Source organism: Phyllostomus discolor, chromosome 13 (genome assembly GCF_004126475.2).
Source record: "Phyllostomus discolor isolate MPI-MPIP mPhyDis1 chromosome 13, mPhyDis1.pri.v3, whole genome shotgun sequence".
In the NCBI taxonomy this organism is placed as follows: Eukaryota; Metazoa; Chordata; class Mammalia; order Chiroptera; family Phyllostomidae; genus Phyllostomus; species Phyllostomus discolor.
Window position 1 is genome coordinate 21,368,791 of NC_040915.2, and position 19,309 is coordinate 21,388,099.

The 19,309-nt window shown below is 44.2% G+C and overlaps 1 protein-coding gene across 2 annotated transcripts in view; it reads right to left on the reverse strand.

Moving 5' to 3' along the window:
• The window catches only part of DCTN4 (dynactin subunit 4), a 30,998-nt gene extending 21,110 nt beyond the window's left edge, over positions 1-9,888 (reverse strand). The window contains exons 1-3 of one of the 2 annotated variants that reach the window (XM_028528348.2): positions 9,693-9,888; positions 6,911-6,981; positions 4,345-4,523 (exon numbers count right to left, since the gene is read on the reverse strand). In XM_028528348.2, the coding sequence (XP_028384149.1) occupies positions 4,345-4,523; positions 6,911-6,981; positions 9,693-9,827 (385 nt within the window). In that variant the 5' untranslated portion in view covers positions 9,828-9,888. The remainder of the gene's footprint in view (positions 1-4,344; positions 4,524-6,910; positions 6,982-9,692) is intronic. The other variant, XM_028528349.2, reaches the window with a different exon arrangement.
• Between the last annotated feature and the right edge of the window lie 9,421 nt (positions 9,889-19,309).

The following is a 19,309-nucleotide window of genomic DNA, read 5'->3' on the forward strand; positions in this document are numbered from 1 at the left end:
AGAATAAAATTTTTTCTTTAAATGGTGATAACAATCACCAGCACAACAAACAGGTTTCATTTCATTTTATTCTCATAACAACCCTGTGAAGAGAGGACTTTCCTTAAAATATTAGCCTTATTTTACAAGAAAGCAGAGGCTCAGAGAGTTAAATAACTTGCCCAAAGCCACACTGTTAGTAAGCAGTAAAGCCAGGATTCAAACTCTGACGCAGGAGACCCTGCTCTTACATGCAACACTGTGCAATTTCTGTGTTTTATGACCCTGGTTTGGAAAAAAAATTCTTACATGAGAAACAAACAGCATAAATCATAAAGGAAAAGATTACTCCAGGAAGTTAAAAGTAAAACCATAACGAATACTTTCAACAAACGGTGCTGCAACAACTGGACACCCACAGACCAAAAACAAATGAGCCTCTACCCTACCTCATACCTTACCCTGGATGGACAACAGACTTACACGTAAGAGCTAAAACTGTAACCTTTCTAGATGAAAACCCCAGTGAAAATCATAGTGACCTTGTGTCAGGCTAAGTTTCTTCACCAGGGTACAAAAGACACAAACTATGAAAGAAAAAATTGAGAAACTGGACCTCATCAAAATTAGCAGAGTCTTCAAAGGACACTGCTGAGAAAATAAAACAGCAAGTCACAGACTGAGAGAAAATATCTGCAAAACCTGTCATGAACAGAGGGTTTGCATATAGAATACACAACTGTTACAACTCAATAAAAAGACAAAAACTCAGTTTAAAAATAAGCAAGATTTGTACAAACATTTCACCAAAAAAGTGTGTGTGTGTGTGTATATGGTAAGTAAGCCCACTAAGAAGATGCACACTAAAACCACACTAAGGTGTACCCCTACACGCCCACTGGTATGGCTAAAATGAAAAACCGTGGCAACACTGAACGTTGCTGAGGACCTGAAATTCTCCTAACATTGCTGGCGAGGGTCCGAAATGGTACAGCCACTCTAGGAAATAGTTTGGCATTTTCTAGTTGTTAAACATACCCTTACCCTATGACCCAGCAATTCCACTCCTAGGTATTTATTCAAGGAAAGTAAAAACATATCCACACTACGACTTATAGACAAATGTTCTTAACAGTTTTATTCATGGGACCAAAACTGGAAAAAACCCAGATGTCCATTACTGGAGAAACTGTGGTATTGGGTTGGCTAAAAAGTTTGTATGTTCTCTTCCATAAGATGGTTCTAGTAGAGCTTAGTTGTCTTTAACTTCATTCAAAAAAACAAGTTTTGTTAGGTTGTATTGTGACAGCTATCATATCGGTGTGCATTAAAAGAAAAGTTACCAAAATAGGTGAATTTTTGTATAGCCATTTTAATATTGAAGATGGAAGAAAATATACAACATTTTTGTCATATCATGCTTTATTATTTCAAGAAGGGTAAAAAAGCAAAAATAGATTCATGCAGGGTATGGAGAAGGTTCTGTGACAGATGGAACGTGTCCAAAGTGGTTTGTGAAGTTTCATGCTGGAGATTTCTCCCTGGACAACGCTCCAAGGTCGGGTAGACCAGCTGAAGTTGAGAGTCATAAAATCCAGACATTAACTGAAAACAATCAATGTTACGTACACCATGCAGGAGACAGCTGACATACTCAAAATATCCAAATCAACCAAGTTATTGTGAAAATGAAAAATTTGTCTTTTATTTTATGGAAAAAAACTATACAGACTTTCTGGCCAACCCAATACATCCACACAACTCAACAGTAAAAAACAAATCATGCGTGAGCCTCCAAAGTATCAGACTAAGTGAAAACAGACAGACACCAAAGAGTATGTACTAGAAGACTCCAATCATATAAACTTCTAGAACAGGCAAAACTACAGTGACAGAAAGCAAATCGGGGCCAGGAGCCAGGTGGTCAGGGGAAGAGACTGACTGCAAAGGGGCCCCAGGAAACTCTGGGGCACCGGGGTTGTTCTGCAGTGGGGCTGGGCGGTGGCTATGTGAGCACACGCATCTGTCAAAAACCATAGAAGCCTACACTTAAAACTGGTGAGCGACACCTCAGCAAAGCTAATCCAGAAAACTGAAAAAATAAACTAGAATGAGACACCATCTCACAACCATCTGGAAAAACGATACTAAGGACTGCCAAGGATCTAAAATGAGGGGCAGTCTGCTCTTACCCATTACTCGTGGGGGGAAACTGGTAAACCATTTCACAGAGCTAAAGGTATACACAACTTAAAAGCAGCAATTTTACTTCTAGCTACGCAGAGAACCCTCACTCCTGGGACTCAGGAGACGCAGACAGGAATCTTTCTGACAGCACAGCTGTTGAAAGGAAGAACTGACAACCGCCCACCTGTCCACGAAGGGCACTGAGTACGTAACCTGCAGTAAGGCCTGCACGAAGCCAACTGCTGCGTCAGTGTAGGACTGATGGAGAAGAGCCGCAGCGGGACACACGCGGCAAGTCTCCGCCCGGTGCACACTGCAAAACACCACTCGCTGGTGGCCAAACACACGGTGGGGAAGTATAAAGGCACACGTGGACAATGAGAAGTGATGACCCCTCTCTCCAGGAGGCAGGGGAAGGGGGGTGTGGTGGGGACAACACAAGGGCTTTCGACTGTTTGGTTGTATTTACTTTCCTAAGCTGGGTGATAAATACATGACTGTAAATTATCTGTGTAAGTTACAATAACTTTTTTCAAAACAAAAAGGATTCCTGAAGGTGCCACTATACTCCCTCGCAAGAAATGGTAGCAAAAACATCCTTTTGTATGTTATTCATATTTTAAAGGTTGTCTACTCAAGGCAACCAGGAAAAAAATAATTATGCAAAAGAAATGTTTTAGTTGTAGTATCTTTAAAAATCTGAATGTTCTACCTAATTGCTTCTGTAGAACTGGCAATTCACTCTGAAGAGCCATTAGGGAGACGTAATGATGCCACCCTAAGTTTTCCCCAAACATCACTGACACAACGGCTCACTTAACACAAATGGTCCCCACTCAAGTGGTTTCAGAGCTCCTCAGACACCGATGACATCACGGAAAAATGAAATTATTGTGCTCTTTTAAGAGCTCCTACAACTCAATTATCATTGTCAAGATCCCATAGAAGAAAGGTGTTCTAGAAGCAAGCGCAGATTTTAAGTTCTGAGATAAAAATTCTCCAATCTTAATGGCTCACAATCCAAAAGGCATAAACATTCACTTACAGAGGAACAAATTGAGAAATCTATTTGGATTTGTGGGTTTTGTTTCTTTAATTTGCTAAAAAGAGACACAATACAAACATGGAAATATACACTTTAACTTACTGAGACATATACTATGCTTGCCACTTTGAGGGTTTTTTTTTAATGTTTAACTTAAATTCATAAACAAATTCAAACAACTCGCTTGCTACATTGAAATTAAAACATATATGCACAAATATTTACTCAAAATCTAAAAAGCTGCTATGAAGTCATTCTAAAATAAATCACATTTCAGGAAATACCTACCCACCAACGAGCATTTTTAAGGAACCAAGATATGCTTGTTTAAACATTTTTTGTTTTTGAAGAGTATTTTATCAACTTAATGTTCAAAGTCAAAAGAACAACTGAGAACTGAAGTATTCTAAACCAAGAGGCAAAGTAAACAAAATCAAGGATTAAATTTTTAAAAATATTTTATTCATTTATTTTTAGAGAGAGGAGAAGGGAAGGAGGAAGAGGAAGAAAAACAACAATGTGTGGTTGCCTCTCACATGGCCCCCACTGGGGACCTGGCCCTCAACCCGGGTATGTGCCCTGACTGGGAATCGGACCTGCGATGCTTTGGTTCGCAGCCCACGCTCAATCCACTGAGCTATACCAGCCAGGACAGAAGCATTTGTTTTTTTTATAAAAAGCATCTATATTTTGCCCTGGCTGGCATAGCTCAGTGGATTGAGCTCGGGCTGGAACCAAAGCATCGCAGGTTCGATTCCCAGTCAGGGCACATGCCTGGGCTGCAGGCCACGGCCCCTAGCAACCGCACACTGATGTTTCTCTCTCTCTCTTTCTCCCTCCCTTCCCTCTCTAAAAATAAATAAATAAAATATTTTTAAAAAAGGCATCCATATTTTGAGTTTAAGAAAATGTCAGATTTATAAAAGCTATTTTACCAACTCTAAAAAAACTAATTAAACTAGTCTTAGATGAAATAGTGTCCATAAATGTGAGAATTTGGGAATGCAAAAGATTTAATGACAATATACTCTAAATTTAGCTCCCCCTACCCACAAGGTAACAAATAATCATCTGCAGACAATTACAGCACTGTTAATTTCACAACATCTCATGGTGAAGTCTTCGTCACTCACCCACAGATTTGTCTGCCATGCCCACGTCTCTAGATGTCCAGCGACAAAACCCACAGGCCAGGTAATAGGCTTTCTTCATGGTGGTCTTGGCTGGGTCATCTGGAAGCTGTGTGGAGATGCTGGTTGCGCGGGTGGAGAGCGTGTGCATGCATCCAGGACAGTCAAAGCAGTTGGCACACCTGTGATAGAAAAAAATACAATTCATTCACTCAACAAGTATCACCAAGCACCAACTGGTACCAGATATTGTTCTAGGTATTAGAAATTCAAGAGAGATAAAAAAATTATTAGAAATTAAAGAAGGGTCTCTCAAACACAAGAACTAACAAAGTATTCCTGTGACTCTTGCAAACTTTGTTTTAAAATTTCAGAAGTATTGCGTGAAAAATAAAAAGCAATCATCACCAAAGTTCCTGAAGAATCAGAGCCCAATCCAGTCCTCCTCCACAGAGGGAAGCCGTGTTAACGGTCTGCACTTCACTGTTTTCAGACTCTTTTTACGCTTGTACAGAACGCAAGAAGGAGTTCTGAGGAAAACCGAAATGTCAGAGCTCCTGCCTTAAGAGGTAACAGACCAACTGCACAATGGCAACTAATGGCAACAATGCACGATCTGTGAAACTGGTGTGGAAGACAACTGCTTGCTTGCTGTGCCGCAGAGCTGGAAGAGCTGGAAGAGGCAGGAAACAATGTTCTCAAATGGGGCGGTTCAGCAGTGCCGCATTGTCAGGGCTTTGTCATTGTCAGGGCTTTCCGCCACTGCCACCTAGTGCTCAGCCAACATTTCCTCTTCCGGGGCCCTGATACCTTGTTGCTTTCAAGTCTCCCACACCTGACATTACCAAGATTCACCATCAGTCCCGGTCTTGGTCTGAAGTTCCATTCCATCACTCCAATTAGCTGTGACATTTTGCTATCTGGATAATATCCTCCAATAAGGATAGTAATAGCATCCACCTCACAGACATATTTTCAGGATTAAATGATAAAATTAATGTGCGGACAGTATACAAAACTGTATGGCTTACCAGAAGGGATTTATTTCTCAGAGACAGGAAAGACACATAATAATGGTTCGCATCGGCTGGGGTGCTGGGAGTATGACTGGTGGCAAAGGGCTTTCACATCAAGAGAAACACCACATGGCACCCAGGAGCATCAAGCACACCTACTACCCAGATCACTTTCCAATAAAAGAAACTAAGGTTTCCTGGAAAGACGGCTCATTCTAGGATTGAGGGCAGAGAATATACAGGATGAGCCTAGAATATCTTACAGTGCCACAAAGAAAGTTCTCAAAAGAATGAACAAACAACCCCTCACACAACAAATGGGGTAAGTCAAAGGGATACAGGAGTCTACTGAAGGAGTTCCCAATGGCCAAAGTTGGACCAATTTGAGCGCGCGCACACACACACACACACAAAAGTAGTACTGGATTATAAGCTAAAGTGTAAAATAAACATCCATGAGCCAATTCTGTCTTAACTAAATAAATGGGGGAGAAGAGAAAAAATCTTTCATGTATAATAATCCCAAATAATTTATGTAGATAGCCCTCACAGAGAGGGAGCACGACTCCTCACTATTTAAATGTGGGCTGTGACGGTGACTTGCCCTCTGAAGAGTACAGCATGAGAAAGGAGTGGGGGGCAGAGAGTGACTGCACAGGGGAGACACCCGACACGCACCAGCTGAAGCCAGACTGATTATCCGGCTCAGTGTCAACAGTGACAGTCATATTGAGAGTTTGTTCCCTTGACCTCTGTGGTCCTCCTCCCCCAACACAGTCCCCTAGCTGATGAGAAAAACATTAGAAAAATTCCACCTGAAGGACATTCTACAATACACCTAACCATCACTCCTCAAAACTTTTAAGGTCATCAAAACCAGGGAAAGTCTAGGAGAATGTCACAGCAATAGGAGCCCGAGGAGATGTAAATATTAAACAAAATGTGAATATCCTGAATAGGATCCTGGAAGAGAAGAAGGAGATTAGGGAAAAAACTAAAGAAATCTGAATAAAATATGTTGTTCATTTAATAATAATGTACCAGTATTGTTCATTAATGAGACAGATATACCATACTAATGTCAGATGTTAACAAGAGGGAGGCCCTGGCCAAGCAGCTCAGTTGGTCAGAGTGTCCTCCCAACACTCCAAGGTCCTGAGTTCAATCCCCGGTCAGCACACATTCAAGAATCAACCAATGAATGCAGAAATAAGTGGAACAACAAACTGATGTTTCTCTTTTTATCATCCCTCCCTCTCCACCCCCCTTTCCCTCTCTCCCTCTCTTCCCCTCTCTAAAATCAATTTAACAAATAGGGACGACTGGGTATGGGGTACACGGGAATTCTCTGAATCATCTTCACGATAATTCTTAAGTTTGAAACGGAATGTTTATTTAAAGGGTCAAAGGACATTTTATCTTTGGCAAAGGTAATGCAAAAAAAAAAAGAAAAAGAAAAACAGCTAGTTAAAAAATAGAGTTCATTCCAGGTGTTTTCTTCCCAGCTAGTACAAAAATAGTTGAGGATAACAAAAACTGAATCCTGGTCTTACCTGTTCTTTTTCAGTTTGGCTTCAGCTGATGGCATGTTTTCTAAACAACTGGGGCAATAGTGGGAGTCCACCTAGATAGAAACAAGAAATTAAAAAATCAGAGGAAAAGAAACTCAGTTTAGCTTGTGTGTATATCTCTGCCAAGCAGTAAAACTGGAAGTGTATTCCACTGAAGCGGAAGGTGAGAGACTACTGATCTGGCAAAGAGCCTAAGTTGTTTCAGCTTAGGGTCTATTCCTCAATCACCTGTTTGTCTGTCTTAACCATCCAGACTTTCTAAAACCCTCCCACTTTTCCTTTCTGATCTTTCCTTTTCCCTTTCATTGGGAGTTTATGAATTAGATTTGTTAAGAATTGTCTATGTAAAAGAACTCTATACTAATCTAAAGAACAGATAATAAAGTAGCCTAATTTGTAAAACTATACTCAGATCTTCTTCTAACTAGTTTAGCTGTATTGGATTGTAGTGGTTTGACCACACTTAAATTGTGAGACATAAAAAGTTTGCTCATGACTGAAGCAATACATGTTCACTGAAGAACAGTATAAACGATCATTTACAAAGTCAGCTACAGTCAACCAATCAGAGATATTTAAATGAAAAATTAAACTACTAAGCTAAACTACTACTGTATTTAACTCAATTTAGCTGTGTTCTAAAACACAGTATAAAAATTAAATTCATTGTATCTTTAAGGTCTAAATAGTTATTTGGTTAAACGTAGATAGATCCTATTTGACAATTCTAGAATTCTAGTCTGCAGAAGGGAAGACAAGTCACTTGAACATAGACACTATGATAAAAACTGGCTTCTTTTTTCATTATCTGCTATGAACAGGACCATCTTTGAAAAGATTAATAAAACTGCAGCTTAAAAATCTCCCAAAACATAAAATATAGCATTGCTAACTACTATTTGCACTAACTCATCATAAAAGGCAAAATATAAATCACTCCTTGGGGCCCCTTTCCAAATTACACTTGTCCCTTCACATGCAGCTCCAATCCAGGTTCTCCATTGGAACCCTCTGACTGCTCCAGCCCTCACCAGTCTCCTCCTCTCCCAGCCCTACCGGCCTCTATCTCACAGGTGCACAACAGTGAGTAAAAGGTGCAGTGACAGACTGAATGGCGTAACTGCAGACATCCTTAGACAGCATGAAGACTGCACTCCCTAGTCACCACCAAATGAGTCTAATCAAGTACACTGTAAGGGTGGAGCTGGCACAGGGAGGCATCTCAAAGAGAAAGGACCTGCCAAGGAGATACACACACACACACACACACACACACACATGCACACAAAGTGTTAACGGAGAGAAAAAAATCCATGAAAAATCAGTGCCATATTACACATATAGGCATTTGTTTTTCTTCTATTCTTTATTTTTCTTTTTAAAAGATTTTATTTATTTTTAGAGAGGGGGGAAGGGAAGGAGAAAGAGAGGGAGAGAAACATCAATGTGTGGCCGCCCCTCGCACCTCCTGCTGGGGACCTGGCCCACAACTCAGGCGTGTGCCCAGACTGGGAGTAGAACCAGTGACCCTTTGGTTCGCAGGCCCACACTCAATCCACTGAGCTATACCAGCCAGGGCTTTCACCTATTATTTAAATGCTTTCCCAGACTATTCTTAATATTGTGAAAAACATCCCCAATAAAATAATAACTATGAATAACATATAAAGTGGTTTATAATACTAGCCAGGTTTTTCATATGCATTTTCAACAGTCTGGGGATCTCCGCCCAAGTTCTGAGTCAGTCTGCTCATTTTCAAATCCTGGCTCTCCCTCTGACCCCCACATGCCTGGCTCTGTGACCTAGGGCAACCATTTCTTTACCTGTAAAATGATTTTCTTTTTTTAATAGATATCTTTTCTTCTTCCACCGGGTTGCAGGAAGATTAAAGGAGATTATGTAAAGCATATGGCATGTGGAAAATACTGAATTAACTGTATCTATTATTACTATCGGCTTTTCCTTCACGAGGCTGTGAGCTACTCGAGCACAGGGTTTATGTCTTGCTCATCTTTTAATCCCCAAAGTTAACTGAACGAATGGGACGTGTCAAGCGCTGCAAAAGTTTTGAGTTTATTGATCTGGTGATTTTGTACGGGGTGGGGTCTTTTACCTTTTGAGCAATCCCACCACCAACGTCTACTTGTTGTGAACGACGACAGCACCCTACCCTCCGGGGACGCGCCTTGAACAGAACACTCTCAGCTTCTTACAGGACTTGCCCTATTCTAAACGCTCTTCGCTCAGCTCCCCCATCCCAACCTCTTCCCTGCTGCAGGCCTTGGCCTGAGCCGGGACAGAGTCTGAGGCGGGCCCCGTTTCTGGTCAAAGTGGAGGCAGAACTTCCCAGACGGGAGGGGCACGGGTGACAATGCCCGCGTCCACTCCGCGCAAATCAATCATGAAAGACGCTATCTCGCCATTCAAGTGGTGTGAACTAAGCATGCCCACACCCTTTTCTTTCCAACCCACCCTATAGTCAATCCCCCCCCACCCCAAGAGACGACCAGGGGTCCCCAACGTCAAGCTTGTCCAATCAAATGGTGCTCTGGAACCAGAAGATCCGCTCAGCCCCACCCAAGGCCGCTCCTCCATTCCAAGTGACGAACGACTAGCAAATTAAAGCTCAGGCAAAATTGAGTGACGGAAAAGAGGCCAATCAGCACGCTCGCAGAACCTCCCCGCCCGACGCGGTGACTAGTATGAACGCCTCTCCCCCTCCCCCAACACACACACACACTCTTCGTGGGACGACTGCGTTACCTCGTGAGACACACATTCCAGCGACCGCAGCTCGCTACAATAGCGGCAGAAGTAGAGCTGCGAGAGAGGGGCCCGAACCTTCTTTTCTCCCTGGACTAGGTAGACAACCCGCTCCGATTGCAGCAAAGACGCCATCTTGGAGAGGGAGGTGTCAACGACACGCCTGCAGCGTCACGTGACCCGAGAGCCAGCGTTTGCCTCCCCGCCCTCCCTACGTCTTTCAACGTAGACTGTGACGCACAAGGTTTCCGACCTAGTGGGGCTTTGCGCCCGCGAGTGGCCAAATGCGCGTGCGCAGCAGGGATTTTCGAGTTTCTCTGCCACCTTAGGACCCCCCCTCTCCGCCGTCACCAACCGCTGTGGGACTGACTTTTTTATCGTTAAGTACAGAATCGCAGATCAAATCCAGACAAGCTCAGTGCTCATCTTTTGTTTCTTTCGGGATGAAGGCTGCTCTTTTGTTTTATGTAGAAATGCCTCCCCTGCCCTCACCTTCTAGGAAAACATGCCGAAAGTGAATGGAAGATTTCAGGGACAGAGTTCCTTGGGAACTGGAAAACTGAGTATCATACCAGCACGTTCTTCTGATAGTCTTGCCGTTGGCCTGTAGAAAACGTCCACAGACCTTATCTCATAATGATAAAGCAGGCAGCAGTTAGACAGACATTAGCAGAGTAAGAACAATACACCAAGTACAGGTGGAAAGAGGGACCTAACAATGGCAAAGTGGGTGGGACCTGAGCCCCACGGGGACCGTTCCAACGCTAGCATATCGCTGGTCATGTGATTTAGATCCTGATCTTTTGTATCACTGCTCAGGCAGTTCAGACCCTCCCCTGACTTTTCTTCTCTGGCATGTGGTTAGTCATGTGGCAGATCCCCACTGCCACCCCTTAGAGGAGGAACAAGGGGGCCAGAGAATACAAACCCTTGCGTGACCACTCCCTTAGGCATTAAGCCCTAGAGATAACATCTAGGCCGCAGTTAGTCTCAGCTCCAGGCCCAGAAACAGCACCGCCAGGTGGGATGATGCCATGGCTGATATCAGGACCAGCCACAATGACTAATGATCCCCTTCCCTGGGGCCCACTATTGGCAAGACCCTGACCCTGAAAGGACACAGCCTGGAAAGCTGATGAATATTCTATTGAGATCCTCCCCTGAGACTTCCATATAAAAGCCCTTACGACAAAGGACTCATCCCACTCTCTCTCTTGAGCAGGTCCACGCCTTTCCTCCTTTTTTCTTTCTTCTAAGCTCCAAGGGCCCTTCTTTTGCCTCTGGAACTTGTTTCCTGAGCCCACGTGGCCCAGCTCACGTGTTCTATATCTGTGACTTTCTAAATGAACATTTGCTTGTATTTGATTCTTGGCTCTGAATTCTTTCTCAGCCAAACTCAAGGACCCAGGTCTAACACCTGGTGCCATTTTGCCATTAACAATTTGAAATTTATTAGACTGTGAACTCTTCCACACAGAGGCCATATCTCATTCATTTATAGGTTTCTAGTACTAGCATTAGGATTAAGTCTGTACAGTACACCCCTTATCTGCCATTTCACTTTCTGTGTTTCAAGTGTGGTCAGAAAATATTACATGGAAAATTCTAGAATTAAGCAATTCATAAGTTTTGAATCATATGCTGTTCTGAGTCACGTCATGCAACCTCATTCCGTCCTGCTCTATCTTGCCCAGGAAGTGAATCATCTCTTTGTCTGGTGTATCCATGCTGCACATGCTACCAGCCCATTAGTGACTTAGTAGTCACTTAGACTTCGTCTGGTGTATTTCACTTAGCATAATGTCCTTTAGCTTCATCCATGTTGTTGCAAATGGCAGAATTTCCCTGTGTTTTCTTGTTTTGACTGAACGAGATTCCACTGCTCAGTGACCAGCAGTCACCAGCAGCACAACCCCAATGTGTAGGTAGCAAGTAGCAATGGGCCCTGGATAGCAGCAATACACGGCAAGGAACGCAGGCATTGGGAGCAGAGGGAGAAAGAGGGAACACAGGAGCCCAGGTGGCTTGGTTTCCGAGGTGCACAGTGCCAGCCTGCTTCAGTGGTGCTGGCAGGCTTTACAAAAACAGACAGCAGCCATGGGTTGGAGTTTGCTGATGCCGGCCATGGGATCCTGATGTAGTTGACTAAATGACTTAGGATCATTATGTACTAGAAAGATCCTTGTTCAATCCCTGTATTTTTCAGATGGAGAAAATGAGGTCCAGAGAGGCTAAGGAACATGTGCATAGTTTTTCTCATTCGTGGTACCATATTCTGTTCTCTGATTTCATAAATGCAGTTCCCTGCATACCACATCAGTTAATTCATACCCACAGCCAAGTAAGCAATTTGTTGTTCTTTTAACAACACTTAAAATGAAAAGAAAGCAAATGCAAGGGAAAGTGGGAGGCTAATGGATAGCCTATTGAATTTGCCATGGATGTTTGCTGGAATTATGTCATTCCCATTTTGGGCACATGCATTTCACACCTTTGGAAATCATTCCTCCTGGCTTCAATGAGAATTTCTCAAGCATACCTCATACCTAACCAAAACTTGTCCTCTTCATACTCCCTTCTCTGTGCTTAGTAGGCTAACTGGAAGCTAATGTCAATTCTGTGGCACCATGGAACCCTTCCTCTGCTGAGGATGCAGAGACATGAGCTGGGGGCATCCTATTTTGGCTGGAGGATGTACAGGATGACCTTAGGCTAACCCCTGAAGCTGGTACCCAATGACTGGTAGTGCTTAAGGAAGACCTCTGGTCCCATAAGTGTTGACTCATAAGAAACAGTTCATGGCCATACACTGTTCCATTTATCTCGTCTTCTTGCATGTTTTCCCATTCACCCCTGGGAATTCACAACTGATTCAAGAGGCTATAACTCTCAATGAAATAAGGGTAAAATCATGAAACAGTAGAGCCAGAAAAAACATTACAGATTAACTAGTTCACTGCCTTTATTTTAGAGGTTGAGAACTGAAGCCCAGAAAAAGGGAAGGGACTCACCCACGGTGATCAAGAAAGTGAGAAGCAAAGCCAGGGTTTGAACGCAGGTCTTCATTTCACGTTTATTGCCTTCATGAACTTGGCTGGATCTCCATCTTGACACAATTCACCACCAAACCCCAAGGCTGTTTCCTAGGAGACCACCAGTGCAAGGCTTGTTGACTTGAATAAAACAGAACTGATGATTGAGTCCCTGCCTAACTCAGCACCTGACAAAGAGCAGTATTTGTTAAATGGATGAATTGCCATCTTTAACTATTTGAAACTTGCTGGCAGATGAAAGATGGTAAATACATTTCTTTTTTATTTTTAAGCAGTGCTTTCTTTTAGAAGGTAAAGGAAGAAACAAGGGAAGGGAGGCAGATCACACAAGTTTCCATGGGAAGATCAGGGTAGGCCTTGTGAAAAGGTAAGATCTGAGTAAAGGTTTGAAGGAGTGGGGGGATGGGCTGGTGGATATGTGGAGGAAGAGCCCTTCAGGCAGGGGCTGCGTGGTCTCTAAGGGCTAACTAAGGAACAGCCAAGAGTCACGCACCAGGGAGGCCCTTGCTGGGACAGGGAATCATCCATTTCATGGTCTGGCTGGATTCAGTCACTGGGAGTTTATTTACTCAGAAGTTATCAAGACTGTTTCTTCTTTCTTCTCCCTGAGGTCAAAAGCAAAACATCGTGGAAAGAAGGAGATGAAGCTAGCTTGTTGAGTCTCTAGTTTACTTTGTTCCAAATCACAAAGCATTCTGATTGCCACACAGGAAGGCATATTTCACAAGAGGCTCACGGAAAGAGCCAGTGGGTTGCTGAACACATTAATCACACACGAATCGCATGGTTAGAACTCCAGCTCCAGCCGAGAAGGAGAGATTAATGTGGGAGAGAGCTAGCCTGTTTGGAATGGCACCAAGGGCTCCTGCAAACAAGCTTTGCCCCTTGCTGTGAAGGCAAAATGAGTTCATAAAAGTTAATGTGGGTCGAGCATAAAACATCCTAAGTTGGCTACACATCTGTTATTAGGCCACAGAGTGCAGTCCAGTCTCCTCGTTTACAAGTGGGAAAACAGGTTCAGAGAGAGGCAGTGGTTCCTCTGAAGTTCCAGCGGCTCTCCAGCTTGTGTGAAGAGCACACGGCTGGCTGGTTTCTTTTACTGTGTTTGGACGATTGGGCTTTCTCGTCTTGCCCACACTCCCGTCTTGGGTGCCTCTTACAGTTCATTTCTGGGAAGCTCTTTTAGACTTTGAGCTGTCAGCACCTCATGTGAGAATATCTGTGCCCTCACAGGGAAGTTCAATGGGATGTTTTGTTACTCTTGAGCCCCCGTGGAAGCCAGCCTCCGAATTGGCTCTCAGTGGTATTCATACCACTTCCCCTTCCACATTGTACTCCCCTTCGTGTATTCCCCTTCCACATTGTACCAGGGTTGTGACCAACAGCATACAACAGACGTAGCAGGATGACATTTCTGAGATGAGATTATAAAGTCTGCGGTGTCTGTGCTGGGTGCTTTCTTGGACCACTTGTTTGGGAAAAGCAAACTGCCAGGTTTTGAGCAGCCCTATGGCCACGTGGCGAGGAACTAAAGCCTCCAGCCCACAGCCAGTGAGGACTGAGGTCTGCCAACAACTAGTACGTGAGCTTGGAAGTGCAGTCTCCAGTTCCAGGCGAGTATCAAAATGACTGTGGACCCAGCTGGCAGCCTGCCTGTGATCTCTGAGAGACCCTGAGCCAGAACCACCTGGCTAAGCAACTCCTGGACTCCTGACTCCGAGAAACGAGAAAGGGAGATAATAATCAATGTTTGTTTTAAGCTGCTACATTTTGAGATACCTTGCTACACAGCAAAAGATAACTAATATCCCCACCTTCCCTTACCAGTCAGCCTCCCTTGCACGGTGCACACCTCGGCTCCCTCCGCCTTTCCTGTCTTCGTCTTGTGCACTCCCCACCTACCCTCACTATCCTAGGCCAAATCTGGAAGTCAACAATCCTGCTGAATCACTGTGTTACCAACAGGAGCATGCGGTGGGCTAAAATCGGATTTTGAGAAAGGTTTAATAAAGGGAGTATTTGCAAAATAGTAAGTGCGGTTTGCAAAATGATTCCAAGGAACATTGCGATACCACAGGTCTAGTGAAGGTGGGGTGCTGTTTATGGCCTGAAGGGCTAAGGAGAGGGAGCACTTCCTGGAACCAGGAGGTAGGAGCTGGACCTTGGGGTCCAGGACAGAGCCAGTCATTGGTCACCCCTCGGGGTGAGGATAGAATTCAAAACACCACCCTCCCCCCACTTGCGGGCACTTCCCTCTTAGCTAAACCCAACAGGAAGCCAGATATTAAGAAAGTCTATTTGAGTTTGGGTTTGCTCATGTGCAGACTATGAGATAAGGGTTTAAGTGAAAATCTAAGTGAAAATTTATTTGAGAGATTCAGGGTGCACCAGCAGAGGAGTGAGGAGGTGGCCAATAAGATTGTGTTATTAAGCCAGCTATAATAGGGGTTTACTCCCACCGAGAAACTCTGGGAACCAATGTAAACACACGCCCCAGGATTATTCCACCAAGGTCGAGGCAGTTGGGGCATTTATGCCTCTGAAGCCTGGTTGAGGGCTGCACCTGGGATTGAGTTATTTCTTGGGTATTTTTGGATTGCCAGGCTGGCAGACTGGCCTTTCCCATGGGCCTGGGGCCAGCCCTCAGGCACAAAGGTGCAGACACTGGCAGTTGGAATTCTGGGCAGAACTGAAGTGGGCGAGGCGCATGGCGTTTGGGCAGGGTGTCGACAGTGCCTGCCACAGGGCGCGCTGATGCAGGCTGATGTGGTACCACCCCACTCACACTGCAGGGTGGAGGAGTGTGTGCAGGGTGAATCTGGAGGGGCAATTCAAACTTACATGCATATTTACAGTACATAAATATTATTTGCAAATACTCTAAAATTTAATATCACTGTTTAGGTGTCAAAACAGTTTTTCCTTTTGATCTCCCAATTATTGTACACTATTGTCTACCATAGCCATGCATTTAATGGTTTGCTTGCGCCTCTGTATATTGCCCTGTGTACTAGCCAGGCTAAGAAGCACCCCATTTCATAGAAGAGAATACAGAGGTCCAGAGAGCACTTGGTTCAGCAAGAGTCAGTTAGGTGTAGAATGTTTAGAATCAGTTCGGCCACTTACTGGCTAATCTTAAAGAAGTTAACCAATCTTCTTTGGGCTTCTGTGTTCTCATGTGTAAAATGGGGGTTAATAACATTTTCACTATGGAATTGTTGCAAGGACAAAACGGTATGATGTATGTGAAACACTTCCTACATGGTAAGTGCTCAAGGAGTGTTCTTAAATAATCTGTTTTGACCCCTGGCAGGTATGGCTCAGTTAGTTGTAGCTTCGTCCTATAACCTAAAGGCTGCAGGTTCGATTCCGAGTCAGAGCACATACATAGGTTGAGGGTTTGATCTCTAGTCCAGGCACGTGCGGGAGGCAACAAGTTGATGTTTCTCTCTCCCATCGACATTTCTCTCTCTGCCTTCCTTTCTCTCTAAAAGCAATGAAAAAAAATGTCCTTGGATGAAGATTTTTAAAAAATTAAAAATAATCTTTTTGGAAAAAAAATAAAGGCAAAGGCTTTTATTATACAGGTTGGGGCAAAAGTGAGTTTACAGCTGTGAGCATGCAAAGCTCTGAGTTTATTTTTGTATTACTATTTATTAATTATTGTATTACTTTCCATACAAACAACTGTAAACCTACTTCTGCCCCACCCTGTGCATTTTTTCCTGAGACCATATTTACTTCAAAGACTAGACTGATGGGACCGAGGGTGTCTGCCAGTAACTGGCATTCCTTCCTCTCTCAGAGACATGACTGTGTAATAATTGAACACTTTGGAATTAAGCCATGAGAATTGATTCGAATAATTATAACCACACTAATGAGGCCACGTGACTTTCGCTCCACTTCAAAGCTGCAAAATGCAGCCCTTCCATTTCCTTTCCTTTCTTCCTGTCGGCACCGTTTGTTTTATCTCAAATTCCACATGTTTGGAGAATTCCAGCATTTTACCTCCTTGCCTAATCATTCATTAGCTCAAAGAGGCCTTTCAGCTACAATTTAAAAAGCTATAACTAGAATAAAAATTCCCGCATCAGTTTTCAGGCTAAATGCTTATTTCCTTGGGGAGTGAGCAAGCAGAGAGTATGGCTCCCCTGAAGAGTTGGAGGCATTTTGCCCAAGAATCTATAGAGCAAAGAGAACCTGGGGATTTTTCCAGGGGAAAAGAGGAGGGGAGGGAGAGAGAAAAGGCACGCTCAGGAGCCGAGGTGCCCAGGGCCTGACTTCTCAGAAAGAAGTAAGCTGTTTAGGGGTCTGTAAGGAGGGAGCTGGTATCTCAGGCGGGACAAGTCCGAGAATGGAACAAGATGGCTCACACCACACAGGATATGCTTGTAACTCAAACCGGCAATAATCTTAAGGTCCTTGAGCCTTAGTTAGCTTTGAAAGAAAGCATTTTGGAAGTGCAATTGACTTCAGAAAATATCTGCTTCAACTTCCTTCTTTCACTTTTGGGATCAAAAGACCTAGGGAGCGGGAAGGCCACGTGGCAAACCAGTGATAGAGCAGAACAAGAAGCCACAGTTTGGTGCTATATTCAGCGCCAGCTGAGGGCCCTTGACACGGTCCCACGGTGCACCCGCTCCCCTCCGTCTCTGCAGACCTCCACCTTTTCAAAAGAATCCTCTGCCACATCTCTCTGCTTGTATACCTCCGTGTTAGGGAGCTCACAACAGCTGAGAAAGCTCACTCTCCTCCATTTTCTGGCAGCTCTGTTAAACATTTTTTAGAGTGAACTGAGGACTGCCTCTTCTTAGCGGACAACCCCGATTCTTGCTCGGCCTTCCGCTCAGCTCCCTGTGCCCCAGAACCTACCTCAGAGGTTTGCTTACGGCCCCCACAGCTACCACGACTCCCGTCTCTAGACCAAACCTTGGTTTCTTGCACTTCTGTCTTTTCCAGTCTGTTTTAGAAGCCGAGAGGATGTTTTTTGCATCTAGACAGACAATTACCTGGTGAAGGTTTCCTTCAGACCGTGGTGGCCGGGAGGGAACACAAACGTGACTGTTGATTGTATGTGTCACCTTGGCCGGGCCACGGTACCCAGATACTCGGTCAAACATATCTTGGTGTCACTGTGACGGTGTTTTCTAGATGAGACTGACATTTTAGTAAGTAGGCTTTGAGTAAGGCAGATTACTCTCCATGTCAGGGGGCCTCATCCAGTCCGTTGAAGGCCTTGCGAAAAAAGACTGACCGCCCCGGAGGAGGAGGGAGTCCCGCCAGCAGATGGCTTTCGGACTCACGGGCAACAGCTGCTCTTCCCTGGCCTCCCGCCTGCTGGCCTGCTTTGCAGGTTTTGGAGTTGTCAGCCTATACAATCACACAAGCCCCTTCCTTGGCCAATCTGTCTCACTCTCAACCTCTCTTTACACACACACACACACACACACACACACGTGTAGGTGGTTGTGTTTCTTTGGAGAACCATGACTGATACAGTAAGTTTTCAAGGCTACAACTGTCTTTAGGCACAACCTGAGAACTCGAAGGAAAAGCCTTGGTTAACTTCTCATCTTCCTCTGAGCTTTCATTCATTCAACAAATGGAGCATTTGTTCTGCACCAAGTGCTGGTGATAGAAAGGCAAATGTTGCTATCAGAGTTCTGAACTTGAGGTCGAGATAAAAATCAGACCCTGCCCAAAATCATGAGTGCAAAGCAGCTAGGATTTTAGACTCTAAACAGACAGTCCTATTCTGGCTTTGACAATTGGCAGCTGGTCACCTCGGGAGGTCACTCAACCTTCCTGAGCCTCCGTTTTGGTTTTCCATCTATAAAAGCAGGCATTTGGATTAGATGATCTTGAATTTTCCCTTTGATTTTGGACACACTCAAGGCCTGTGTTCCTGCTTTTCAGAAGAAAAGACTGAAGAACGCTTGACTACTGACTTAAAAGTTGTGGGCGTCGAGAGAGGACCTGCAGCCCTGGTCACTGGGTGGATCACAAGAGTGGGCAGGGGGTGACCAAGTTGGCTTTGTTCTGTGTGGCGGCTGGGCGGGGCCTGGTAGGCCTTGACAGGCCTGCCTGAGGCTAAGCTCAAATGGGCGGTAGATCATCTTGCATTGAGCTACTTCACTGTTATCAGAAAATAAACAGGATGCTCAGAGGCACGTTACAACAGACAACTACCTGGGTTCACGCTGGTGCTCTAAGTCAGTGGTTTTCAATTGCTGCAAGAATTTTTAAAACATGAAATACCTGACTATTTAGTCAGGGACACTGACCTCTTTCCCCTTAGATTGTCAAATAAAAAAAAAATGACAACAGCCAACACAACAATAGCCATCCTGTGTGCATGAATCAAAATTATACCTTTTTTGTCATATTGGCAAATATATATATTTATGTGGTGTGTGTGTGCTGCAGAATTTTAGTAATCAGGTTATGTGTGCCATGAGATGATCAAGGTTGAAAATTGCTCTAAGTCAATTCTCACAACGGAGTTGGGAGACAGGTGTTCGCATCCTCACTGTACAGAGAGTGACAGTCAGCAAGGCGAAG